At 37.8% G+C, this 27,997-nt stretch overlaps 1 protein-coding gene across 2 annotated transcripts in view; it reads left to right on the top strand.

Moving 5' to 3' along the window:
* MGARP (mitochondria localized glutamic acid rich protein) overlaps window positions 1-27,997 on the top strand; it is a 39,240-nt gene that overhangs the window by 9,763 nt on the left and 1,480 nt on the right. The window contains exons 4-7 of one of the 2 annotated variants that reach the window (XR_010923652.1): window positions 39-269; window positions 20,613-20,771; window positions 21,537-21,585; window positions 23,941-24,042. Coding sequence is in view for 1 of the 2 variants with exons in the window: in XM_067567994.1 (XP_067424095.1) it covers window positions 39-269; window positions 20,613-20,771; window positions 21,537-21,583 (437 nt within the window). In the remaining variant the exon portion in view is untranslated. The remainder of the gene's footprint in view (window positions 1-38; window positions 270-20,612; window positions 20,772-21,536; window positions 21,586-23,940; window positions 24,043-27,997) is intronic. The other variant, XM_067567994.1, reaches the window with a different exon arrangement.

Raw genomic sequence — 27,997 nt, 5'->3', positions numbered from 1 at the left:
CACTTTACGCCTTATTGTATTAAATAAATCCTTAAAAGGTGATGAAACGGAGACAGCTGAAGTCACTGACGCAAGTGAGCAGGCCACAGAGGCACCTACAGAAGAGGCTGAAGCACTAACTGCTGATGAAGCTACAGAACTGAATGAGAGGTCTATGGTATCCACAGAAGCTGAAGGGGAAAAAGGATCGCCAGTTGCAGATGCATCTTCTGCTGTGGAAGCAGCACAGCAGGAAACCACTGCTAGCTTGGAGGCTACCCAAGTGCAAGGTTAATTCATTATTTTTTTTAAAACAAAACAAACAAAGCAAAAAACTTTTACTACCGGGAATTCTACACTGTTTACTCCACATAGTGTAGTATTACTAGTGGAATTAACCTGCAGTGAAAACTAATTCCATCATCAGCTTGACAAATTATGAGCCTTAAGTTAATTGCAACTCTTAAGAAGTGTACTACAGTAAACTTTTTCCGAAAAACGTAGCATCCATGGCACCAGAGTTGGTGCTTAAGACCATGAGAATGAATGGTCCTTACTACCACTACATTCCATGTCTTTCCCTCAAGTTTTTAAAGTAACACTTGCAAATGGCGTGACAGGAACACACGTGTGTTAGTGCCCTTTCATAAAGAATATAAATACCTCATCAGCTAATATTTAGGCTTGCACCTGAGACCATCTAAGTCTATATATGTAAATAAATAACTATATTTTTAGGATACTGCTCATCATCCAAAAATAAATTCTTCCCTGACCTCAATGACTTAAAGAAAATACTACCTTTAAACCTTTACCAGAACAAGACATGCAATGTCAGTCTGGTGATCATACTTTACAATGCAATAAAAAATAAAAATCAGAATTAGGTATTTAATATGGCTTTGCTGCAGATGGCAAAAAAGGGTTTGTTGGAGGCTTTGTCTAGTTATGCCTCAAGTCTTCTGAAGCTTTTTCCTGTTTGGGACATAGTGGTTATTCACTTAACATTTTTTTTTGTCTTTATCATAAAGCAATACAAAAGCAAACCACAAGTACATTCTTGAAAGGCAATGTTTTTAAAATGAGACTTTATTTAAGGACTACACAAATAATCTAACTTGATGTTAGTAACATAAATCTTATGACTGGACTGGAAATATAGAAAATCTATTCGTTCTGTTCTTCCAGAAAGGATCAACTAATACCAGTAGGAAGACCTAAAACCATCATGATTTCATGGTGGATAGGAAAGTAACACATCCATTTAAATCCAGGGTCTTTGGTAAAACAGACATGTATTTAATCTGCTTTGCAGTGTCTCAGTTCGTGTCTTGAAGTTTTGTTTGTTTGTTTGTTTGTTTGTTTTTTAAAGTATTTTGTGTAAATGTAACACGGATGAAAAATATATTGATACAGCTTTCAGTATGATTTGCAATGTAGTCTAGGAATATCCTGGGTAGATAGGAGAAGTGAGTATTAATGTAGTATTCCTGGAACTTACCTTGTACTGTGAGTATGCATGATACCTCTTCAGTCAAACAAGCTAATGGAATATATTAAAGCAAAGCTTCTCATGTAGCTGTATTTTAGAGGTATTTTTTTTAATGACTGCATGTTGTCAATTTTCAGTTGTGATGATTTGAAATGTTCTTTTGGTAATGACTATAAAATACCTCTATAAATGTAGATGTATTGGCTAAGTCTCATCTTCACAATATTAAAGTGACTATAATAAGTAGACACAACTTCATTTGACCTCCCAAGTTGCATCTGCTTACCCATTTTGGCTCATAGAGCATTTTTTACTGACAAACAATGATGAGCTGGTATGGGTCAACTGCCTATTACTAAATAAATTAGCAAGGTACATTTTGCACAGGGTTTCAAATTGCAGATTTATGTAAAATCTTTTTGGATCTATATGGATTTTTTTCATGTTTGAAGAGTTTCTATAGACAACTGTTTGCAAAGCAATCATTTATGAAGTATGCAGGTGGAGTAATAAATGTAGTTTAAAACAAAAAAGCAGTTTTTTGTTACTCATTCACATTCAATTCAATGGGATAGCCAAGTTCTCAAAATAATTATGTACTGTTAGATATTACCTGTGCCACTGAGATGCGATGGGTTGTCTGGTTTTTTTTCCCCTCATTTGTTGGATATGTCTGCAGTGATTCTTACGTTCTGCATATGCAGTAGCCAATTAAACAAGGAAATTATAAAGCAGAATAAAAGAATAGTAGAGAATCTTTCAAAATCTCTATTGCTATACAATCCTAAGAGACAGCTATTCTAATTCCTTGGAAATACAGTCAGACCTATGATAAAGCAGGCAGATTAGAGCTGTAGACACACGGGGTTCAGCAAAATATTTGCACAGCTCTTAGAAGTTGTAAACTTTTTTCCTCTTTCAGCATATGCCCAGTCCCTTTGCAGAAAAATTACAGAGCTACTCTTAAAACTCTTTTGTTTCCTTTGTCTGGATGCAGTTCATACATCTTCCTGTTTTACTGACCTATATACAACTGTTGACGTCTTAAATCCTGCGTATGTTACCTATGGTAAATGTAATTGCAACTGTATTATAAATATGGAAACTAAGAGCCAGGTACTTAACTGGAGGATATTGTTCTCTAGTGAGTGGGATGTGAAACTGGAATTTGGGGGTCTAATTGTGGACATAGTGACTTGGGGTGCCTCATAGTGTGTTATGAGACCAACTTAAATGTTATGTAAATTATTATTGAAGTTGATTATTATTGAATCAATTATTGAATCAATTATTATTGATTGAAGTTGATCAGAGGCAGGTATAGAATTCCTGACTTGCAGTCCTATCTTTTTCAAGAGGTCTAAAGGGGAACAGTACCAATACCACCATTGCCTTCCAAATGTTTGATTTGGAGGGACTCTGAGACTGTTTAATTTTGAAAAAATGTAATGTTTTTGCAAGTTTTTCAGAAGTTGGGGTGTTAAATTGCATGAATCAATCAAGAAAAAAAAAAAAGCCTTTCACTATTTTCAACTTGTTCTCTGCTAAACTGTAGTCACAGAATATAACATGGTTAGCTGAATCTTAGCACCATGTACCTATGCTCTCCATTCTTATAGAAGGGTATATCTTGTCCAGTGAAGCAATTGCCTGTTCCCTTTTGAATCCGATGCACTATGATCTCTACTTTTACTGTCATTTGGCACTGAATGCACCTCTACATAGCAGTTTTGCCTGTGTATTGTCAGATATTGCCAAACTCCACTGGTCATTGTGTAGAGCAGGGGTGGCCAAACTTCCTGACCCTTTGAGTTGCATACAACAATCTTCAGAAGTTTGAGAGCTGGGGTCCACCTGCTGGAGCTTGGGCCTTGTCGTGCGGCAGGGTCTTGAGGCTCCAGCCTTGTGGGAGGTGCCTGCCAGAGTGCTGGGCTCCAGGCTCCAGCCCTGCCGGAGGCTCCTGCCGTGGCTTGAGGCTCCAGCCCCGAGACCCCCTTCCCCAATGGGCAGAAGCCCCTAACCGCGCCTGCAGGTCAGAAGCCCTGAGCCCATGCCCCCATGCCAGTCTGGTAGGTGGAGAGTGGGAGGAGGGGGGGAGTGAGCGGGGGGCTCCATGAAATGCACTTTAACTGTAATAGAGTCACATGTGGCTTGTGAGCCATGGTTTGGCCATTCCTGATGTAGAGTCTCAGCTAGTATAGCTGAACTATCCAGTGGATCGCAGGGAGACACACTGGTTAAATATTAGTTTTTCTGAACATGTAACATTAGATTAAGACATTCTCTTTCTTGAAGTTATATGAAAGTGGCAATTCCCTCTTTCCTGGCAGAAGATACAGAAAACACTGAGTCCTTATTTGAAATGATACAAGGGGAAAGTATTCTAACTCAGGTTGATAGCTGTCAATTTCAAACAGATCTCTGATCAAGGACTGGGTAATGACAGTATTGCTCAAGGGACTTACCTCCAGCAAACAAACAGCATTTTTATATTTTTTTCTAATTAATTTTTTTTGCTTTACTAAACAAGCTGTGGTAACACCGTCCTGTGCACTGTTTAATGTATCCTCTTTATTTTAAAAACAAACAACTTAGGTCTTGACACGCTTTAGCTGAGTCAGATATAGCAGTATTTTCCTTTCAACTGCTTAGGTTTCTAGTACTGATAATGAAAATGCAGACTTACTAAAATACTTGCATTTTAAAAAATTATTAGTAAGAAGTACTTGTTTTTGGTAGATCGACATGCCTCCTGCATAGTGTCGCAAATATTTTTTTCTAGTATGTTAAATATAAACAAATTGTCACTACTTACCATGAGATAAATCAAGTTCTTCTGCCATGTAATTGGAAATGTAAAGATACCAGCTGGTGAACATCCATCTTTAATTCCAGGGTGTAAAAAGGGAATTTAAGGGCTAGAGTGAAGTGATTAGAATAACTACAATTTTACTAAGTAAATCAAAGCTGGCTACTTAGTCAGAATTCTCACCACACCTCCAATTTAAGCAGCACATAAACATTCACTGATACCTGTGATATTTGGATTCTGTGTATTTAACAAGATAACTCTCTGAAGTATATTGTCTCTAATTTCACATTGCCAAATGTTGCTTTCTCTAGCCCAGTTCTGCAAATGGTTCTGGCCATAATGAAGAGCTGATTCTGCTTTGTTTAAATCAATTGGAGTAGGATGGAGGTCTCAGTTTCATTGAAGTCAAGAGGAAACTTTTTGGGACTGGGCCTAATGACGTGCACCAAAGCATCATTTTAGAGATGCCATGATCGCTGCCTCCATGCTACTCTTCTGAGATATAAGGTTATTAGGAACTCCAGTTTTCTGCACAGTAATGGCTGATGATAGAAGTTGAGCTATCAGTGTACCATATTGTTATGTGAAATTTGTCAGTATCAGTCTATATTACAATTCATGCAATAGGTGTTCAGAGGCCATTAATTAAGGTTCATTGCTCTGGGGATAATATAGATATTAATGCATAAACTGATAGAACTCCATTTGCACTAAGATTCCTGTTGTTATAAGAGCATTTGGACTGCTTTTATGCAATAAATATTTACTTCCATTCTGGTATTAATAGCACAGGAGAGGAAACATGTTTTGTTAACTCAGAACAGGCATTAGTTACTATGTGTTTTAGACATTGACATTTCCACTTCCGTCATATTATTTAGTTGTAGATTCAGAGTTAGATAACTGTCAGCACACCTGCTTGCAGCCATACCTGTTTAGCATCACTTTTATTGACAGATAGTAGTACAAAGGTCTCCCATATATTTAACTTGATGGTATAAAGAAAAATATTTACTATTATCTAGCGCTCTTCATGAGTGGATCTCTAAGCTTTATTTTTTAATAAGTCTGGATTCTTAAACAGATTGAATATACACATAAACTAAAAACCATGAACACAGTGTGCTGGACAATAAGATAACTTATTAAAGTAGCTAACTAAAAATGTACACGGGTACTATCACCATGAAACAAACTGCAAAAAGCTGACTAACAAAGAAGTTTTCTTGTACTTTGTCTGTTCTTGGCTGCTATTGCAGACCTATGTAAGTAAGAACTCTTAACCTAACTTCCAGATCTTGCACTGAAATTGTAATTCTGTGTTTCAGACTTTTCAATTTGTTGCCATAGAAATAATTGTGATATCTGTAACTAGGTATTGTTATGAGAGCTCTCAATTTGGGATCAAGTGGGAGGACAAGATTAACTGTGGGGCAGGAAATGCTTGAGTGCACACCTCTAAAAATTGGCAAAAGTGGTGAAGGTAAACTGCAAAAGCTAAATGTTTTCATTTGAATCTACCTGGTAAGATTAAGCTGTGTTATGTCGTTCTTGAAAGGTGACTACCCTAAGAATATTAAATATCTTAAGGGTTGTAGGCTTTGGTGCATTTCAAAGTGCTTGAACTGGGTGGGGGAGGGCTCAGGTGGTTATATTATACTCTTTCTTACTTGCACTGGCTGAAAATAAGAGGAAAAAAATCAAAGAATTGCTTATAATGATTTGTACAGCACCCAAAATTTGTATAAAAGTGTAAATGAAGTAGGTACATCCCACTTATATTGCCTTCCAATTAGAGTACTGTTTAATTATAACTTACTAAAACCTTGCTCAATGCATCTTGTTTATACACCTTTCTTGCTGTCTATTCCTATAGCTGTGCTCTCTGCTATTGAGGAATTGTAGAGCTAATGACTACAGCAGCAAAACCATTTCCCCAGGAACAGGCTTTTTGTAGAATTTGCAAGTTCTAGAGCAGTAAATTAGACAGTGAAAGTGATTTATTTTTCAGTCTTGTAAACCTTTGAGTACAGACTTGGTTGTCAGTTTGGTTTTTCAAGCACTGTCCTGTCATAAAGAGGTTTAGGGAGGGTGAGTATAATGGGTTTGGAGAGAATTACTGTGTGAATGTGCCAGTGTTTTCCATGTTAAATGTTTGTGCATTGATTCCATTCAAAGCACCAGGGCTAGACTGCATTAGGCAAGAGTGTCACAGCTTTTTGTAATTCGGTTCAGCAAAAATTCTGTACACAATGGCCCAAAAACCCTATATGAGTAGAATGTTATCCTTTTGTCTGGTGTGATGTCAACCCCATGTGCATATCCAACTTTGTTTTAATGTCGACCCTAATAATGGGAGGAGGATAAACTGGCATTTTGAGAACTGCTTGGAGAATGCTAGTTGATGAAACTATTGATGTCTTTCGCAGCAATTTAAAAAATACCCCCTCAATCTACTCAATAGAATGATGAAGTGTCTTCCTAATCAGATGAGTGTGTCTTGGGGGAAGACCTGCTCAGCCTCCCCTTTGGGATTTCTTCTACATTGGATGTTATGGTGAGATGCAGAAAGAGCTCTGGACTGGGACTCAAGAGACGTGGGGTCTTTTCCTGATTCTGCCAGTGACCTGCTGTCCGACCTTGGGCAGGTCACTTCACCTCTCTGTGTGTCTCTCTTTTCTTCTACCCTTAGTCTTGTCTGCACAGTGTGAGAGCTTTTCAGGACAGGAGCTGTCATTTACTATTTGTTTGTACAGTGTCACCGATATATTAGTTGAGGCTTCTAGGTGTAACTATAACACAAATAAAGAAAAACAAGACCGAGTAATTATTCACCTCTTCAGGGCTCTTTTCTGTTTCATGCTGTTTCTTTTTCAGGTGCCCTCTTCCAGTCCCTCTTCCTTCTTTTGCCACCTCCATACTTATCTGTGCTACTGCAATACACTGATCACTGCTTACTTATTTCTTCCTTCTCTCTCTCCCCTTTGTAGTTGAGCCACTGATTAATAATGATTGTAGTAAGTATAATGAAGTTCAAAATCCTTGTGGGAGGTATATGCACAAACTCTAGTGAAGGCTTTTTTTTTTGAGAGAGAGAGCTTGTTAACTCTGAAGTTATAAGTTCAGAGATAGGGTGACCAGAATTGAACAGATCTCAGAAAAGGATGATATAACTGAAAATGAAAAGGTTCAGAGAGAAGAAAATAAAAAACTGTGTGAGGAAAGATTTAAAAAGGCTAGAATTTCCTGGTTTGGAGAGAAGACAACAGGCACTAACGTGGTAGTGGGATATAAAATCATAAATTGTATAGAGATTGTTTGGGTGCTCCTATTGATCCTTTCTTTATAAGAAAAGAATGAGGGGACAGGCAGTGAAATTAAAATACAATAATTTAAAGCAGATGAAATAGCTTTACAAAATAATTTAACGTGAAACTCATGTCCATGAATCATACAGAGACAAATGGCTTATAATTAATAATAAAAAGATCATCTGAAGTTACATTATGTAGGCTAAAAAAATTATAAAAGATATAGACCCTCCTGCCAAGATTGAATCTGGGAAAATTCTACTATTTTAAATAATAGAAAACCATTTTATCCTGGATGAACCTAAACTCGGCTAATTCTACCTTACACTGAACAGTACATGGGCTACAGCTAGGGATTATATTGCACTACAGTGTTTGGGGAATATTAGTGGTGCTATTCTTTGGACAACGTTAAAACCAATTCCCTTCTGCTAATTTATAGTAGCTGTTCAAATGCAAGTTAAAATCTCATATTTCTTCTAAATAATTGGGGGAATGTACTCGTGGCCAACATTAATCCTTGCAGAAAATGTTATTTTCAAAACTGCATGGGAGTTACTGTAACAAGTGCACATTGTATAATTCAGTTTGTACTAGTTTGTATATCTTAAGTCTGACTGAAGATATAGAAAATACATGTCTTTTGGTGAAAGGGGAAATATTTTATAAAAACTTAGGGAATAATGATTTATGAAATTTTTCAAATTGATCACTTTCATATGTAAATTGTTTATGTAAAATTAATTTGATGGTTAGTGCCCCATGAATTTTAGTTAATATTTTTAGATAGTAAGTTGTCAGTAACTGATCAGAATAGACCACTATAGAAAACATTTTATTAAAACAAGAATAGCTAAGATGGAGTTTTCATTTCTGTAAAACATAAACCTAAAAACCTGATTTCTTAATGATGAAAATACTTCCTTTTACAAAATTTGTGCTCATAATATGAAATGTCACCAATAACATTAAACTACACTTGTCAAATTAATAAAGTATTTCTTACAATGCTGTATTCTTGGGTTTTTAATTGTGAACTCACAAAATTCACCAATTTGCCTTGTGTCTTCTAGTCATTAGGATGAAATAACAAGGGCTGTGTGTGTAGGAACTAATGACTTACCTTAGAGACTAATAACCTGCAGGATGTTTGCCTGAAAAAACAATTTTATTGTTATACTGAGTAGGAAAGCATTTAGAAATACAAACTACATGGCTGTTGTTTTTAAATGTACTTCTAAAACTATTGGAGTTATGATATCCAGAGATATCTGCCTCGGGGCTGGAGCCTTTTCTCAAGTTTCTGTTTTGAGTGTTTATGGATGAATTATATTTAAAAAAAACCAAAAAACTGGTATTCTCAGTTATAGTGACACAAAGAGTTGAGAATCCCAAGCCTTCTCCATTCTGTTTTCACTTCCTCAAACCCACTTGGACAATAAATAAGCATTTTGTTCAGGATGAGTTACAAAACTAGTGTGAGGAGACTCCAATTTTCAACTGTATCCAGAACTGAGGGGTGTTTGGAGCTAGGGTTTTGTTTTGGGCCCTTCTATCTAAACTAAATCTGGCATATTTGTGGGAAGAATAATAGGATACTCTGAGAATAATGGATATGGTTTTAATCAACACGTTCCTAGTTTCTCTCTGAGTAGATGTTTCAGTAATGACTTGCAAGCTTAAAGACCCTTTCCATAATTACCTTTTAGAAAAATGTAAGGTAAGTTGGTGTTACCAGGATTCCTAACTTCCTGTTTCTGTTACTCATTGAAGTCCAGACTTGCTGTAAGTGACTGAAAGTAGTTACTAATTGATAACTGTCAGGTTTAAGTGAAATTCACTGGTCTCAGACCAGTTCCTAGTGGACAAGTGTCCCTGGTACAAAAACCCTGTTACAACTGGCATGTGTGGTAGTTGTGCAGAGAGACCAAGGAATGAAGGGCTATGGAAAGTTAAACTGCCCATTAAGCCTCCATTGCCATGGTCACTTTAGGGTTGTAATGAAAGGCCAATGTGGGAAAACTTACACCACTGCTGTGTGTGCTGTAATAGCTCTAGAGAAATTAGAAGATTCTCCTGTCTAGTGCTGTCAACGTGTTACCTTTCACAAGAAGTCAGAGGCAGTACCAGCCTACTGGGGGCCCTAAGCAGGAATATTTTTGGAGACTCCCCACACATGATGATAAGCAAATAGGTGGCTTCCTTGAGCTGCTCATGGCCCTAAGCAATTGCTTAGTTTGCTTATGCCTAGCGCTGGCTCTGCAAGAACTATATTCACTTAGGCCTGGTCTATATTTAAAACTTAAGCTAATGTCACTACTGCGTTGAGTGCCAGAGCTATGCTGACCTACCCCCCAGTATAGATGCATCTAGGTCAACAGAAGAATGCTTTCATCAGCCTAGTTATCACATGGAGAGGTGGAGTTCCTACAGAGATGGGAAAAATCTCTTCCCTAGCTGCAGATGATATGGGGTTACAGCCGTGTAACTAATCCTGCTATAGTGCCCATAGTTGTAGACGTGGCTTTACTGTGTTTTTTAAATAAAAATTAAAAAAAAAAAAAAAAAAGTGTATTCCAAAAAAAGTTGATTACCATAAAATTTGCAGGTCTTTACAGATGAAAGGATTACCTAAAATTTTCTTAATATTTTTTGGTGCTATTGGGGAGGAAACCTTGCTCTTTCTTTTGGACCTATGCTGTAAATTTTATTTATACTGAATCTATATGTAGCTGTTGTTCATAAATAGAAACTATCCTGAGCTTTTGCCACTTAATGTATTCAGCAAACTCATATTTCAGGCATGAGGTTAGACTGAATTGTTTTCTACATTGCACTAGAATGTGATGTTTTTAGATAGTGTTCAATAATTGTTTGCAAAATACTTTATCTTCTGTTCTTTTCATGAGTGTTTTTCTTTTGCATTGCTCTGTGCAGCAGTGGATACGCTGCAGGTAGCTTAAATCATGAAAGACATTGCATTGCACTCCTACCTACTCTTGTTCACTTACATACCATAGCTCCAGGCAGATTCCAGTTGTATTATGCTGGCCAACTTATATTATTTTAGCTTCATAAGTTCTGCAAAGAATCTTTTCAGAACTATTTGAACATGACATTTTGCATTAGAAAGAGTGGACTTCTCTTGGCTGAAAAATTAACCAATTAAATGCAAGATGTGGTTTTGAGTGAAGTAATCAGTCTCTTTCATAGAAGTTACATTGCTTTAAATGTTTACACTAAGCCGTGTGAATTTTTACTTCTGAAAAGATTCCTTTTGCCCTTTGTGTTCCCTGATTTATTTCTAGCTGAATATCATCTTTTGAGTTTAACAGTTAAACCTAGCTTCCTTTTAAGCAGGAAGAAAATTTAGGAATAATTTACAAATAGTAGCAGGAAGAACTCATGATTCAGGCACATGTCTGGAAAACTGAAGTAGGAGTTCTATTCCTGAATTTTTAAGTCTTCCTCTTCTGGCTGTGACTTCCCCCAATCTGCAAAACAAAAATCTCCCTTTTCCCTCCCTGGAGGGGGGAAATGTGTGAATAAACCACAAGAATTTTTAGGGAAGAAAAAATAAAACACACAATATTCATTTTGGGAATATATTTATTCCTCAAACATAAAAAAGGCCAAACTGAAAAGCTTGCAATCCTGTATACAAAAACACAACAATCAAGTTAAGATGGCCTAGTGCTCTTTTGCTATCTAAAGCTAGATACAATACTTTTACCATATCATTTGCTTTTTTCAGCATCTAAACTATTACTGAGTTCAACCAAACCCATCCAAATGTGCTACAAACAGGCTGAACTGTGACTGAGCAGGCAGAACTGTAAGTGCGGAACATTTTTTAGAATATGACAATTATGAATTCAATATTCCTATTTTTACTTCCATAATTTTCCATCATTTCGATGCAACTAATTGTGACACGACCTCCTGCAACCATCTTCCATTTTAAATGCTAAGAAGGAAAGGAATTCATTATTAATTCCACAGGCTAAAGTGTCTCTTTTTTTTTCTTTTTTTTTTTCCTTTTTAAATGAAGGTAATGTTGGTATAGAAGAAAGCTGAAACCTTCAAGTATTTGCCTTTTTAGTTTTTCTTATAGCATAATCACAATTTTTTGAGTGGGGGTATTTGAACATGCACCTAGCCTCTCCTAAAAACAGCTGCTGTTGTTGAATAGCTGCTGCAAGGCTTAAAAGAGTGTCTTAAATTAGCATCATGGATACCTTTTAATTATAACATTGGTATTGAAAACATCTCCTTTACAGCATTGTTGAACTCAATGTTCCACTCTTCTGCTTAATGTATAAAGCTTCATTAAATGGCACAGTTGACCTTGAACACTCCTATTCTTTGTGTTCTCTGAGGGCTACATGGGGACACTCAGGTAAGTTACTAATTAACTAAACCAAGTTCCTAACAGTTCCCAAATCCACCCATCAGCATCCATTGAGAGTTTGTTCCATATGCTTGTCATGGCCTTCACTGCACCTATCCCCCTTTGCCTTTGTTCTTAATAGACAACTATATTGTCTATATATATATAATATTAAAAACTCCGTTTCCCAGTAGGTGTAACAAGAACCTTGCTGTCCTCACCACTTCCCCCCCCCCTTTTTTTTTTTTACCCTGTAGAATTAAAGTTTTCATTTATAGATTGACATTAGAAATAGGCTGGAATTTCTAAGAACTTGCAAGAACATTACATTCATGTAAATACTTCAGAGGGACAAGTTAAAAAAATGAAGGGGAAAGTGGGAAAACTCTATCCAGCTGGGTCATTCCCTGAGAGAGAGGGTTTTCCACAATCCTCTTCTTGTCGACATAGGCAAGTCACTTCACCTCTCTGCCTCAAATTCCCATCTTTAAAATGGGGCTAGTGAAATGGGGCTAATCTATTAAGAAAGCTGAGACTTAATTCACTGCTATTTGCAAAACATCTTGAGATCCTCAGAGGAAAGGTGCTGTGTGTTGTTAAAAAAAAGATGGACACAGGCAACTCAGGAACAAAGTCTTTGCCATCTTAAACATGACTGTAAAAATGTTATTGGTATGTATGAGAGGTGGCAGTAATTTCCATATTTCATATTGTATTAATAAATTATAAATTATTTCCAAACTCAACTTTGACTCAGTCACTCAGGGTTCTTGCTTCTTCACGCGTCATCACCAGTGACAAAGATTCTGCAGGTCAAATTTGGCCCTCGGTTACACTTCTACCTTCTATTCTATTGAGATCATGGCCTGAGTCCCATTACTTTCAATAGGATTTCAGCATTATAGCTGATTGAAACATATTAATTCTGCTGGTGTTGCATAGAGTAGAGCATCCTCTTCTCTCACAATTTTAACTGTGCTGGCACTTCAGGATTTCTAGGAGTCAAATTGTCTTTAAAGTCAGCAGATACGATTCTTAATGTATCTAGGGAGCAGATCTTCATTTGAATAAGAAGGAGCATTTCTATAAACCCACTCTCAGGATGGAAGCAGACTTCGATTCATATCGTGTTCAGTCCATTGGAAATAAACTATTGGGAGCATCCCAATTCCCTTCTCCTAAGCATTCAGTCATAATCTGCCATTTCCTTTTGTTTTCATAAGTAATTTTGTTTCCTCCACATAGCTAAGTACAAACCTTTGTTTTTATATTATATATATGTTTTGTATATTATATATATAATGTAGATATGTTTGTTTTATATAGTTGGATATCATTTGCTTTCACAGCAGTTCCAGGGTGCTGATGGCACTTGCCCAGTCATGTTTTGCAATTGTACATTTATAAAATTAGCTTGGAAGGACATATTTCTTCCCAAAATAATTCTTTTATACAAATAGGACAGAAATTAGCCAGCATGGACAAGACTACAACAAAAATTTTTGTCTCTCTTGGTCAACAGGGCCTAAAATTGCCTTTAAAAGGTGCAGAAAATATCTTCATTAGATGTCACCCGTGATGTGTAAGCAACTAGCTTAGTACAGGAATTTAGTTCAATTGTGAAATACTGTAGAGGAACAGAGTAGTATCCCTTAAAAAGTTTGAGCACACTAATGGCCCTCACTCCCTTTTGTGTTTAAAAGCCACTGGGACCCTGCTGGACTGACAGCAGTGTGTCAAAATAGGAAGGCCTTTTTTGTCCTTAGTAAACAGTTGCTTAGACCCCATTGAGCCCTGTGGTTACATTTTGTTCTTTAAAGCACAAAAGACAACTGGGGATGACAGGCTCCTAGTCCAGGAATACAATGAAACAAGTGTGACTGCTGGGGCCTAGTAAGTAATGAAACCAAGAAGTAAAAGGCAGCCGCTGGGACTATAAGTGAATTGCTCACTCAGAGAAAAATTGAAATGTCTGGCTGTTTGGCGGACGCAGACTTGTTTGATAGCTCAGTGGAGCACTGGCCCAACTATATCACAAGTCTGGAACGCTGTATGATAGCCAAGGATAAGATTGTCATGGAGGTCATGCAATCTGTGACTTCCAGAGACCCCTGTGACATTTTCTGCTTCAGCCCTGGGGCAGCTGGATGGAGCTGTCAGCCAGCTGGGGCCCCAAAACTCCCAGCTGCTGACCCTGGAGCTCCCAGCTGCCATAGGTGGCAGGGGAGCAGCAACTCTGAGCTACCAGCCCCCAGCTGGTGGGGAGACCTGGAGCTCTCTGTGCTGCAGCAGGGGTCCTTTACAGCTAGGAGCCACCATGGGGTGGGCAGTTAGGAGGAGGCCTGGACCTCTGAGCTGCCATGTGTAGCTCCCAGCTGCTGAGGGCAGTGTGGGGGGACCCAGCAGCTCCCAGCCACCATAGGTGGTAGGGGGTCCCAGCAGCTCCTAGCTGCTGGCTCCAGAGCTCCAAGCCCCCATAAGTGGCGGGGAGAGCCAGAGCTTTGAGCCCCTGGTCCTGCAGGGCAGCAGGTGGCCTGCAGACCCGGCGCTCCCAGCCCAGGCCCCGGCCCCGCAGCCCTCTCTTTGGCTCTCATCCCCCTCAATCAGCCCCATTTTGTCAATTATTTTTAGTAAAAGTCAGGGACAGGTCACTGGCTTCTGTGAATTTTTGTTTGACTGTGATGTCTCTGATTTTTACTAAAAATAACCATGACAAAAACTTAGCTAATGAAATACCAGATGGGAAAATAGGTGACAATTCTATGGAATAATAGGCGGGTTATAATTTTATAATCTGCTGGGTAATCTAAAAACATTTGTTGAGTTTGTGGATACTCCATCAAATCACCTAAGTCCAAAGCCACGGGTGATTGCACAGTGTTTCTGCTTTTATAAACGAATTCAAGAAAAAAATGAAAATTTCTGAATTGGGGGCTGGATTAAGGAAATTAACAAAGCACCGTCAGTTTGAAAAGACTGTAAATAATGAATTAAGGGAGCTGGTAGCGTGTGGTGTTCAAAATGAAGCAATCCAAAAACAACTGTTGACCAAGACTAAAATAAGCTAGAAATTGCTGTATCAATGGAGACAGCTATCAAAGATGCCAGAGAGCTGTAACAGCATCATGTGATGTGTGCAAGCAATAAACTGGGAGTCACACAGAAAGCACAACATGGAAAATGCTCAACGATTGTGTACTTTCACTATGGGAAATAGACTCACAATGCAAATGATTTAATTTAAGGGCAAAACCTGAAGAAACTGGAAGAAATTGGGGTGCACAGAGAATGTGCAGGTCAGGGCAAAAAGCACAACCACCACCTCACAAAGGCAGTCCTAGAGGATTTCAAAGTCATCAGCTTGCAGATGATAACATGACTATGGAGTCCACAGAGAATGTTACAGCATCACTACAACTGTTTAGAAGACAAATGAAGTGTTCTGTGGATTTCATTACGAATAGAATGAATAAGGTCCATTTTAAACCTAAACACAGGGTCTGCTGTTCCTGTAGGATTATCACACACTACTTAGAGGTCAAAATGCAGACAATCTCACTGCTACTAAAAAACATATAAAGAGGAAATCCTTGGTTCTCTGGGTGTTATTACAGTGAAAGTAACATTTTACTGTAAACAGCATATGCTAAACCTTGATGTAGTTAAGGGAGGTGGTGCTGCATTATTGATGGAGAATGGCTGAGAAAGATTCAGCTGATATAGAAACCCGTGACTTGGCTGCAGGCTTATACAACCCCCCTGCCCCCAACCTTATGAACTCCAGCCCAGAACAAAAATTAGATGAATTTTTGGACAAGGCAACTGATTTCTTCAGGATAGTATCAGAATCTTAAAACATATGAAAGCAAAAAATGTACGCTTGAAGGAGGAGCAATTCCTAAATCTCACCAACCTTCTCCAGTACCTTTTGCAGTCCTGTAAAAAGTAGAGGCAGAGCATCAGCATTTACAGGATGCTGGAACTATTTCCAAGGTTAACTGGATAGAGCAGCACGTCACTATAGTATGAGTTATGAAAAAGAATGTGGCTGTCCCTATCTATAGTGATTTAAAAGTCACCACTAACCCAGTGTTGCATGAAGATAAGTATCCTTTACCTAGAATAGAAGATATATTTGCCTCATTAGCTGGTGGAAAGCTCCAAGATCAACCTAACCCAAGTCTATCTACAAATGGAGATTGAACACAGTGGTATAAATACAACCTCATGATTAACACACACAAGGGCTTATTTCAATATAACAGGTTAGCGTGTGGCTTGCAGCCAAACCCACTATTTGGCAGTGAACCATGCACCAAGTACTACAGGGTATTTCTGGCACTTGGTGTTAACGTGGCTGATATATTGGTCCCAGAAGCTTGTGACAAACACCTTGAGAATCTCCACTTGCAAGGCTGTGTATGGCAAAATAAGGAAAAATTTGAATTTTTTAAAGATTGTTCCATATTGTGGCCATACTGTTGATAAAAATGGTTTGCATGAATTGCAAGACAAAGCTGAAGGCACTCCTCTGGGCACTCCAACTACAAAACATTTTATGATTATTTTCCTTTCTGGGAATGATTACCTATTACTGTAAGTTCTTGCCCATCATAGTGACACCACTACATTTCCTGGATGAACTGTTACACAATGGACAGAAATAGTCTATGCTGAACAGATGCTTTTGATGAAGCCATTAAGAACATAAGAATGGCCATAGTGGGTCAGACTAAAGATCCATCTAGCCCAGTACCTTGTCTTCTGACAGGGCCAATGCCAGGTGCTTCAAAGGGAATGAACAGAATCGGTAATCACCAAGTGATCCATCCCGTTGCCCATTCCTAGCTTCTGGCAAATGGAGGCTAGGGACACTTCAGCGCTATTAGCATCTGAAAGGGTTTTACATACCACTATGCATCTTTGCCTATAACATTAGCTTGTTACATTTCCCAACATGGAATAAGAGCAATAGTTTCACATGTGATGGAAGATTGTCCAAAAAGGTGTATTGTTTTTGCTTCTAGATCTCTAACCTCTGTTAAATGTGATTATACTGAACTTGACAGAGAAGTTCTGAGTTTTGTCTGGGGAGCTAAAAGGTTTCATAAATATCTGTATAGGGAAACATTTTACTCTGGGTACAGAGCATTAACTACTACTTTCAATTTTTAACCCAAAGAAAGGAGTACCGGCAATGACTGCAGCAGAGTTAGAGCTGGGCAATATACAAGGCACTCACTGTTAAAATACTGAGTTCAAAGTACTAACTGACATTCAAATGCAGATTGCTTGTCACAGCTGCCATTGGCAATAGTAGGTAAGGATACTGATGTGGATACTGATACAGAGAGAGTATATCTGACTCCTATGGTACAAATTGAACCCTTGGTGGTGACAAAGGCCATGGTACAACATGAAACTAAAAATGATCCAGTGCTAGCTCAAGTATATTACAATGAATGAATGAATGAATGGATTTATGCTTACAAATAATTCTTCCCAGCTTTCTTTTCTTAAAAAGAATAGTAAAGTGTGTATCAATGTTCCCTAAGTTGTGGCACCAGAATGGTTACTTCTTGAATCTCTGGTCCCATGTATTCCAAGAGTTGCATAAAAGCCATTTAGGAATTGTAAAAATGAAAGTCCTGGGCAGGAGTTTTGTGTGGTGGCCAAGGACTGATAGACATATCGAGCAAATGCTTAAAAGAGCAATGAGATTGTCAATACATGCCTAAACATGCTCCTTTGTATCCTATGCAATGGCAATGAATCCACATGGACAATGTTAGACAAGTTATCGGACATGTCTATGATTGCAATAGATGCCTATTCTAAATGTCCTGAAGTATTCTGTGTAAATTCAACTAGATCAGCACAGATGATGTAAGTATTAAGACTATTGTTTTCATGTGTAGGAGTTCTTGAACAGATTGACAATAGAATCCAGTTCACATCTGAAGAGTTTCAATTGTTTGCCAAAATAAATGGTATAAAGTGTGTTGCATCAGCTCCTTGCTATGCGGTCAAAAATGGATTACTGGAAAAGTTTATCCAGATATTCAAGCGAGTGATCTGTGCTATGGTCTGGATAAAAGTAGCTTACAACATGAGACTGTGAATTTTCTAGTGGCCTAATGGAATGCAGTGCTTGCTACTACAAAGCAAATGCCAGGGATGTTTATGGGATATAATTTACAGTTTTTCTTGAACTTGTTAAAGCCTTATCAAAAGTGTGATGTTTTTAAGAAACAAATGTGATAAAATAGCCTAACATAGTTACTGCACAGTTTCATGTGGGAGAAAAAGTCTTATTAAGAGACTATGGAGATAAGTCGTGGAAACCTGGAGTGGTTACATATATTTTGTCATTTTGGGAATGAGTCCATAGGGAAGGGAACAGAGAGGGAGGAAAAAAGATACAAGACTTTGAACTTTAAACATAATTTACCTTTTAGCTATCTGGCATTCCCATTTTCCATAAAGTACTTTTTCATTTAAGGTGTCAATACAATGAATTAAGGTGTTTCAAGTTAGCTTATACTACTGAGTTTAATGGTGGGGGCTTTTGCTCTTAGAGCTTACTTTGTTAAACATCTTGGTCTCGCTGTTTAATTAGTCTAGTTATTACCCCCTAAGTGGGAAGAACTCTGACATAATTTTAATTACATAGTGTAAAATGGAGAATCATTCTTTGGATGAGAAAATGCATTACCAAAAAAGCCTTTGATAAAATACTGTTGTCACAGTCCTATATCCGTGGCATAGTATGGATGCATCTGTCTTGGGAGATAAAGACCAAATATGAATTATAACGATGAATTAAAACAGTGTGGTGCATCATAATGGAGCATAGCAGTAAAGCTTCTGGGAAGTCACTCCCTTCCAATGTATCAGTCACGCACTTCCAAAACGGCCTTTATCTTTTTAGAGCCGACTGCCAAGCTAAAACTAAGGAAATATGGCAAATAGCAATTTTTGGTTCACAGTGGCAAACCAAACAAGATACCCTCATCACTTGAACTAGGAGTTCAAAAGCCCAAGCACCAAAACCCAATAGCTATAGTCATAATTGCAAAAGTCAAATGAATGTACTGTTCCAAATTATACTAAACATTAAATGTCTTAGCATGTTCTGTTCTTAAAATGCATTTTTTATGCAATAGTACGTTCTCTTTCACCAACAAGAATAATAATGTAATGTTTCTATTGCAATTTGAAAATTCATGGTCAATACAGAACACTCTGGCAAATAAGTCTATTTCAATATAGTACACATGCAAGAGCATGCCATATTTTGCTCTCTGCAAGCCAACCCTCCCTCAAAAAAGAAAAAAGAGATGGCTGTCACCAGACCCAGAACAACACTGTTAATATATAGTTTATGTACTGTATTAAGACCCCTGGATGTGCCGTAGTGTATTGAGCACAACAACTAGTGAAAGAAATGAATCTAAAGTACAATAAATACTGTAAAGTAAGCTAACCCATACAGTAAGAGTTTCTCCTCATGCAATTTATCCTTCCGGGAAGTTAAGAGTTGGGGAGGGGAGAAGGAGGGAGAAGAGTTACAGCAAATTTTTCTGCAGAAGTAGTGGGCAAAATGTGTCCCTGATGTAAATCTATTGATACCATGGCCCATTGATCTTAACTGTCCCATTTCTTTTCAATATATATATATATAAAAAATAGATGTTTAAGAAAAATGGTTTACTCCATCCCAAGGGCTCGTCTATATGGAGACTTGTGCATCAGGCCGGGGTTTGAATGTACAGTGCACTAGTCTCCTGTGCACCGAGTTGCCATGTGTACCCTGCTGCCATGCACTAAAAGTTCCATAGTACGTCACTGGTGTACTGCTGCTTCAAACAGTAGGTCAAAGCACATGACAGAACTTTTAGTACATGGCAGCAGAGTCCACATGGTGATTCAGTGTTTGACAGGCTTGAGTGCTGTACATTCAGACCCTAGCTTGCCAGACACTGTCTCCACGTGGACAAGCCCAAGAGAGGCAAAGAAACGCAGTTCATCAAGTACGGTTAAAAAGCACTCATGCTGTGTCAGATCTCAAACCAATCACCCAAGCATGCTGTTAAAAAAAGGGTTAGTTTTACATAAAGAACTGCTCAACAGTATCTTCATTACCCATAATATATGGAAAAGTAGAAATACATCATATATAAAGCCCAGACAATAGATTATCCAATCACACCCCGTTGACACTGAACCTTCTACATCCAAATTAAGTATCAGCATTTTGCAATGTGGTGAGAAAAAAATGAAAATAAAATATAAAAATGACCCACCAGAAGACAACACTTTCTAAAATGTAAACACCTCGGCCTAGAAAAATATTATAAATAATTAGCAAAATAGTTAATAAATGTTTATAATTCTCTGCCCCAAGGGTCAGAGGATTCAACAAAAACCAGTGGATAATATCTTAAATCCCAATCCTGCAAACACTTATCTACATGCTTAAACTTTAACCACTTGAATAGTCTCATTTACTTCAATGATTCATGCTTAAAATTAGAAACATGCTCACTGAATTGAGGCTTAAATGGGGCTTCATTTATGTTGGCAAATGGAGAAAAAGGAAAATACAATTTTCTCTTAAATTCACAGAAATTGTGGGTGAAGCCATGGATGTTGCTGCAGCTTCTGCTCAAGAGGACAATGTAGACCGTATTCAAGAAGGAACAGCCTCAGCAGGTGAAGAGATGCCTGACACATCCTCAAGGAAGCAGGAAGCTGTTGCTGATGGGTCTGAGCAGGCTTCAGAAGGTGCAGAGTATAGTCTAGTCTAAAATATTTTATTTCTAAAATAAAGGCATTGCTGTTTGCTTTGGGTCTGCTGCACTATTGCCTAGAAAAATTAAGTAGAGCCATGTGTATGCTAATGAATATACCACCATACAACATTGTAAGATGTCTTTTGTAGGTCAAGAATTTAATTTTTAAATATCACCCACATTGAAAATAGCTTTTATTAAGTTTTGGCTAAGAAGTTAAACCCACAGGGCCTTTTGGGGGAAGCATACTGCAATGGCCTCATAATATGTAGCAAAATTATTTGATGTAGAAGTTACTGCCTAAAGAAAACTTCCACTTTTGTCACCTGGCATGATAAAGAATTTTTAGCCTAACTGAATTTAAAAGGTGGAATCTTCTCCCATGAAGTTGATAAAAAGACCAATATGATAAAGGTAATATTTTACACAGTTTATAAGCAATGTAATGTTTAATACAATTATATTATATTCTCATTTATCTTAAACAATAATATGATATAACTAAACTAGAAGGAAAATGTGCATTAAATTGGTCATGACTGAGCAGTCTAGAGGATTTAAACACATCTGCCATTAAAATTAGAAATACAATAAAGTTAATGATCAATATGTGTCTAAATCCTCTAGGTTTCTTTGAAAATTTCATCCCATGAGACCAATACCTCTCATTTCTAAAATAGCATTTGCTTTGTTCTGTAGTTACACTGTTGAACCACTAAACAGAATTGTTTCCAACTGTTTCTATTTTGTCTTCCAGCTACTTCAGCAACAACAGGATCTGAAGACATTGGGAAGGATACTTAAAGGTATATTGTACATTCCAGCATGTCATTTTCATTTTAACTTCCACTTTCCAAGTCTTCTCACCTATTTACAATCAGGTCACGTTGAAACTTTGCACATATATTGTTATTGTGAATTCCCATTCTCCCCACCCCCACCCCCCCCAAATAAAAGAAAATGGTAAACAAGAACTTAATTGAAGTGTCTTGTATAGCTCAAGAAACACAATGGTTCTGTTGACATTTTATTGGAGCCAGAGGAAGCATAGCTTTATTATACACTTAATGGTCTCATAACTTTTGTATCTATTTATTTTGCAAGTTTTAACAGGTTTACAAATCATTGCCATGTAAATATCAGTGACAAAACGAAACTCATTATAGCAGTGAGCTTTTGTTTAGAAAAACACTATGCAGTAATTTAATTTATTAGATCACTATTTAACTTGGTACTTACCCTATTACAGAGTAAGTATCATTATACTACCCAGGACATATTGCTTCTAATGATTTTTGTTAAATTGACTGAAACTTCTGATTACACATTTATCTGATTCAGCTCCCACTGACTTTCATGGGAGTTGGATCAAGCGCTTCGGAACTGAGGGAATCCTAATTTCCTTCAAGATAAGAGTCCTTCAGACACTGGTTTAAATGAGAACGGATTTTGGACCCCTGGATTATTATATCAAACAAAGATCCTCTCTTGTTATCCTATGTAAACACAATCAGGCCCAAACCTTTTGGTATGTTCCTTTTAAGTACAGTCACTGACCAAGATCAGCTTTTAAATTTTTAGGACTCTTCAAATTGCCTTTAAGTAAAACTGCTGAGTTTGTCTGATATCTTTTTCAGACCCAATTCAGCATGATTACTGAAGCACATACCTAACTTTAATAATGTGAGTAGTCCTACTGAAGTCAGTGGAACTACTTATGGGTTTAAAGAGACAAGGTGCATAAGGTAATATATTTTATCGGACCAACTTCTGTTGGTGGGAGAGACAAGCTTTCAAGCCATACAGAGCACTTCTTCACTGCATACAACATGTGGCTTAAAGATAGGCATGTGCTTAAGTACCTTGCTGAATTAGCTTGTGTTGCTTTCCAGAAGAAAGTGTTACCATTTCATGTGATCTTATATATTCCTAAAGGAGAATGTAAGATAGTGATAAGAGACTGCAGAAAAAATGGTCCTTTGCAATATCTTTTCCATAAGGGTTTAAAACAAATATGTAAATAATCATAAAGTAAACAGAAAAACTTCCCATCTAAGGATTCAATCCTTCCCAAAGTCATTTTCTGTCTCCCTACTAGTCTCTCAAACCACAATTCTTATAGCACATCCCTAGAGGATGTGTGAAAGAAGAGAGGGAAGTTGAACAGAAATTAACTTGTTCACCAGGGACCTGTCAAAGTGTGTGCAAGTGTTTATAAAACATTGTAAATAGCTTCCTCTTCCCTATCTGTATGTTAATTTGCTCAGTCTATTACACAGTGTTATGTACAATCACTTAACACCTGTCACCATTTTGTGATTGAAAAGATAAATATTGTTTTGTATTGCACTAATAGAGAGACCATATGTTCTGGTTTTTCATATGATGTGCCCCCAAACACTCTTTTGGATCATCTGAAATGTCCTGGTTTTTTTCCTTCCCTCAATCCAAACATTTTTAATAACTACAAAATGTTTGTTCAATATATATTTCTGTTCCAAGTAGAATTTGCCCTGTGCTTACCAGGAATATGGTGGTGCAGTGGAACAGGTGTTGTGTGATACATATATTGGAAGTGCAGAAAAAAGCTGAATGAGTCAAAGTGGTTCTTTTGTTCAAAGTGGAGGCTAAGGACACGGTGTGTCATGACAAATTCATTCAGAACACTAAGATACTGGAATTTATCCTGCAATCCGAGAACTATGAACATATTACTGTTGAATCATAAGGCGACAGCACAACACTAGTACAGATTAAAAAAGAAAGTGTACTTTTGGTTTTTACATGAACATTTTGCAACCTAAATACTATTCCCATAAATGTGTCACAGGTTTTGATTTTGAAAACATATTCACCTTAATGAATGTAGAAGTAGGAACTATATTATTTCAAGAGATAAGGAATAACAAACAAACACAACTGTAAGTGATTTGTTTTTGAGCTAACTGGAAATTTAAAGAAAAAATTATTCTGGACAGTAAGGGAATTATTCTGTGCATGTAGTTGCTACCAACCAGAATATGGAGGCACAGTATTGCTGTTTAAAATATGCTTCTACTCCAAAAAGCAACTTCTTAAAAATAGCATCATGGGGTTCCAAATGGCTCCACATAGAATCATGTTTAGTTTACAAATAAAAAGATGTTTTTTCTAACTGCCAGTGCTGCAAACACAACATGGAATCTGAAAGTGAAGCTGGCTTTTGCTGTCTTATGCATCACCAGCAATAGAGATTCTCCACTTGGGACATAGTTAACAAGATGGTAAGCTTTTTATTATATGTCAGATTGTAAGCTCTTTGGGGCAGGGACCATACTTTTAGCAGTGTGTGTGAAATTACTAGCACACTTTGGGGTGTTCAAAATAAAACACCATAAGGACAGCAATTCTGTTAATAATGTATGAGCCAGAATAGAATCTCTTTCCCCCACAGATATATTTGTTCTCCAGTGCAGGAATAAAAATAGCAAAAACTTATTTTAATTAGTGAAGTAATTAGCTATGACTGAATAGGCATTGGGAGCAGGTCTGAGTCAGAAGATGCAATTTTTACAGTCACTTTTCAAAGCAGAGCCATGCTTCAATGTATGCCTGTTGGGTGAGAATTTGGCCCCGAAGGTGAATTCATTCAGGTGCGGAGGAGGCATATATGAGGCCTGTTATATTAATTTAGATTGACTCTTTGGGCCCATATATTCTAAGACATTAACATAACCCATTCACTGTCCAACATTAAACAGTTTTAAACAAGGTTTGGGATTTGGTATACAGAGACCTCAGCCTGCATAGTGCCTTAGCAAACACATCAGTACAAATCTTTTTAACCCTTTAGTAAAATTCTGGGGAGGTCTGGGGAAGGGGAAAGAGAAACACTTAAAGCATTTGAAATGTAAAGTATTAACTAAGGCTTTAATTTTAACAACATCTCCTCTTCCCTTTCTACTTAGCTGGAGAGAGTCTTTAGAAGGAAAAATCCCCCATGTTCAACACTCTTAGATGGTAATAACTGTCTTTTTGGGGGAAAAGAGAGGATGCAGTTGAGATGGGCTGGAGTTACTGTTGTTAAAAGCCAGTCCTGTTTCCTCGAAGACAAAATAAGACAAACACACCCAATGGGGGAGAGAAGGAGAACAGCAAAGATAGAAAATGCAGCTTCTGTCTCTGATGTTGACTCTCACTTGCAGCCTCACTGCCAGAGAAACGGAGGCACAGTACATGGTCTTATCAGCCACTCTGAGACCTGGCAAACTTGTACCAACATCAGGCTGTTTAGGGCATTGCATGTAGCAGCCTCTTTCTGGCCACAGGCTTGCAGCAGTGTTGCACAATATACAGGCTTGACTGATTAAGCCAGACTCTTATTAGGCAGAAGGAAAAAGGAGAGGGATAGGAAAGAGAAGAAATAAGGTGGGGAAGGAAAAGAAAACATGGAGGGTGGTGGTGACAACGTCTCAAATCCCAAGTGGGATTCAGGATTTAGCTGGAGACGGTGGAGGTAATAATGGCATCTGGTTCCCTCTCTCTGGCCTGATCTGGTCAGGACATCTTTCAGGATTAGGATGAAGAAGGTCAAGGGTCCAGGATGCAGTGGGGATGGCAGCCATCATGGTGGAGCTTGCTTCTTGCCCTTCTTTGTCAGCCAATTTTGCAGTAGCCAGATTTCCCTGCAAAGTCTCTATCTGAGGACCTCCAAAGAGAGTGATGGGTGGAATAATTCATTCCCTCATTATTTTGTTAACCATTTAGACCTAATATCTGACTCATCCGTTTTGGTTAATTGATTTACCGTTTTTGTTTGTGAGTATGATTTTAACACAGTTCTCGAGTTTTCTCAGTAGGCCTTTTTGTTTGGACTAATACAGTCTCTCTCTTTTTTGCACCTTTCCCCAGCAGCATTTATTGTTATAGGTTATTGTGACATTTTATGAACTTTCACTTTTTACAATTGAGCTGACGATTCAGGTAAATTTGTAGGCCCAATTATCACAACAGGCCCTTCACTCCGCTTAAGCTGTATGGGGTGGATCCATGATGGAGAGGCTGTGGGGAAAGGCATTCATCCGCAACTCCCATGCAGAGGAAACTCTGTGTTGTCTTCTAATAGGATGATGCCAAAGAGCGGGTGCAATGGAGAAGAGCCTATAGCTTCAGACTGAGTGGTTCCAGTAGCTCAAAACTGTGGCTTGAGAGATGGGGAAGATGAGCAGTCACTGTGATGGGGTGGTGTTGCAGCACCACAGCCTATTTGTGGGCTAAGACTGAATCAGTTTCCCTAATCCTGTACAGGTTCCTGCACTAAGACCCAATTACTTTAGCTCCGAGAGGGGAAATGGTTCACTTCTCTCTTTTGGCCTTCACCAAGAGTTTCTTTTAAGCTAGTTGATGATCCAATAAAAAGAGTATCATAGTATCTGCTTTGTCTAGCTTTGCAGAAACACATTATAGAGACACAGCAGAACAGTAGCTTCACTACTGATTTTGAGTATTTGAATCCAGTTATTTTTTAAAATAAAATCTGTTTGGTTTTTTGGTGTGGTAGTTACACTGGTCACTGACTGGCATTACTGCACTGGGCTAATGCATAAGGCCCCATCCAGCAAACACTTATATCAATGTCTAATTTTACTCCCATCAATAGCCCTATTGAAGACAGCGAGACTACTTAAATGCTTAATGTTAAGTGTGTGTGTGTTGCAGGATCTGGGCTTAAATAACATGCCTATGGCATGCATCAAAATGCATGAATGTCTTAACACATCAGAAACCTTAAAGATTCCTTGATGGTCTGGCAGTTTTATTTGTGCTAGCAGTCGAAGTGTTTGTAAACCCAGCATGCAAGAGATCTATAGCACACAAGCACTACCGATGGATAAAATCCTCCCCATCAGATGAACTAAAGCAGGCTTGACAGGAAGTGGTGGCTTGTAAATTCAGAAAACATATATGATGATTTGATTTAACATAATGCATAATGAAGTCCTTTCACCTGATGAAACTCTAGGCACCGTTTACAAGTTAATGACTTATATAATATTTTTATGTGTTTTAACTAATTAATAAGATATTTTTATAAAATAAAGGCTCAGTTAATAAAGGATGGAGTTCACTTTTGACAGGAATTTTTAAAATGTGCTTTAGTATAGGTCTGAAATATTTGCTAGATTTAGCCATTCTTTCAGAATCCAGTACTAATGCTAAAATTAATTGTTTGCTCTTCAAACCATAAACCTACTCTCACTATAAATCTTTATTCCAGCTAGCTCCTGTTTGATACATGAGGTCCCAAGCTTGTTTTAGTTATCCGTCTGTTAGTTTGCATAGGCTAACTCATGTTAATAAATGCAAAGTAATGCCCACTAGAAAACATAATCTCAACTATACATATAGAATGATGGGATCAAATTAGCTATTACCATTCTGAAACAGATCTTGGAGTCATTGTGGATAATTCTATTAACATATCCACTCAATGTGCAGTAGCAGTCAAAGAAGCTAACAGAATGTTAGGAACCATTAGGAAAGGGACAGAAAATAAGACAGTAAATATCACAATGCCACTATAGAAATCCATGGTCCACCCATCTCGTGAATGCTGTATGCAGTTCTGGTTGCCCCATCTCAAAAAAGATATATTAAAATTGGAAAAAATACAGAGAAGGGCAACAAAAATGATTAAGGGTATGGAATGGTTTCCATATGAAGAGAGATTTAAAAAACTGGGACTTTTCAGCCTGGAAAAGAGATGACTAAGGTGAGATATAATAGAGGTGTATAAAATCACAAAAGGTGTGGAGAAAGTGAATAAGGAAATGTTATTTACTCCTTCACATAACACAAGAACCAAGGGTCATCTAAATGAAATTAATAGGCAGCAGACTTTAAAACAAACAAAAGGTAGTATGTCTTCACACAATGCACAAGTCAACCTGTGGAACTCGTTGCCAGGGGATGCTGTGAAGGCCAAAACTATAACTGGGTTAAAAAAAGAGTTAGATAAATTCATGGAGGATTGGTCCATCAATGGCTATTAGCCGAGGTGGTCAAGGATGCAACACCATGCTCTGGGTGTCCCTAGCTTCTGCCTGTCAGAAACTAGGTGTGGATGACAGAGAATGGATCACTCAATAATTGCCCTGTTTTGTTCATTCTCTCCGAAACACCTGGCATTGGCCACAGTCAGAAAACAGGATACCTGGCTAGATGGACTGCTGGTCTGAC

This window comes from Emydura macquarii, unplaced genomic scaffold (genome assembly GCF_026122565.2).
Source record: "Emydura macquarii macquarii isolate MOO-44397 ecotype Brisbane River unplaced genomic scaffold, CSIRO-AGI_Emac_v2 contig_2834, whole genome shotgun sequence".
Lineage (NCBI taxonomy): Eukaryota > Metazoa > Chordata > Testudines > Chelidae > Emydura > Emydura macquarii.
This window is presented reverse-complemented; position numbering and strand designations above follow the sequence as displayed.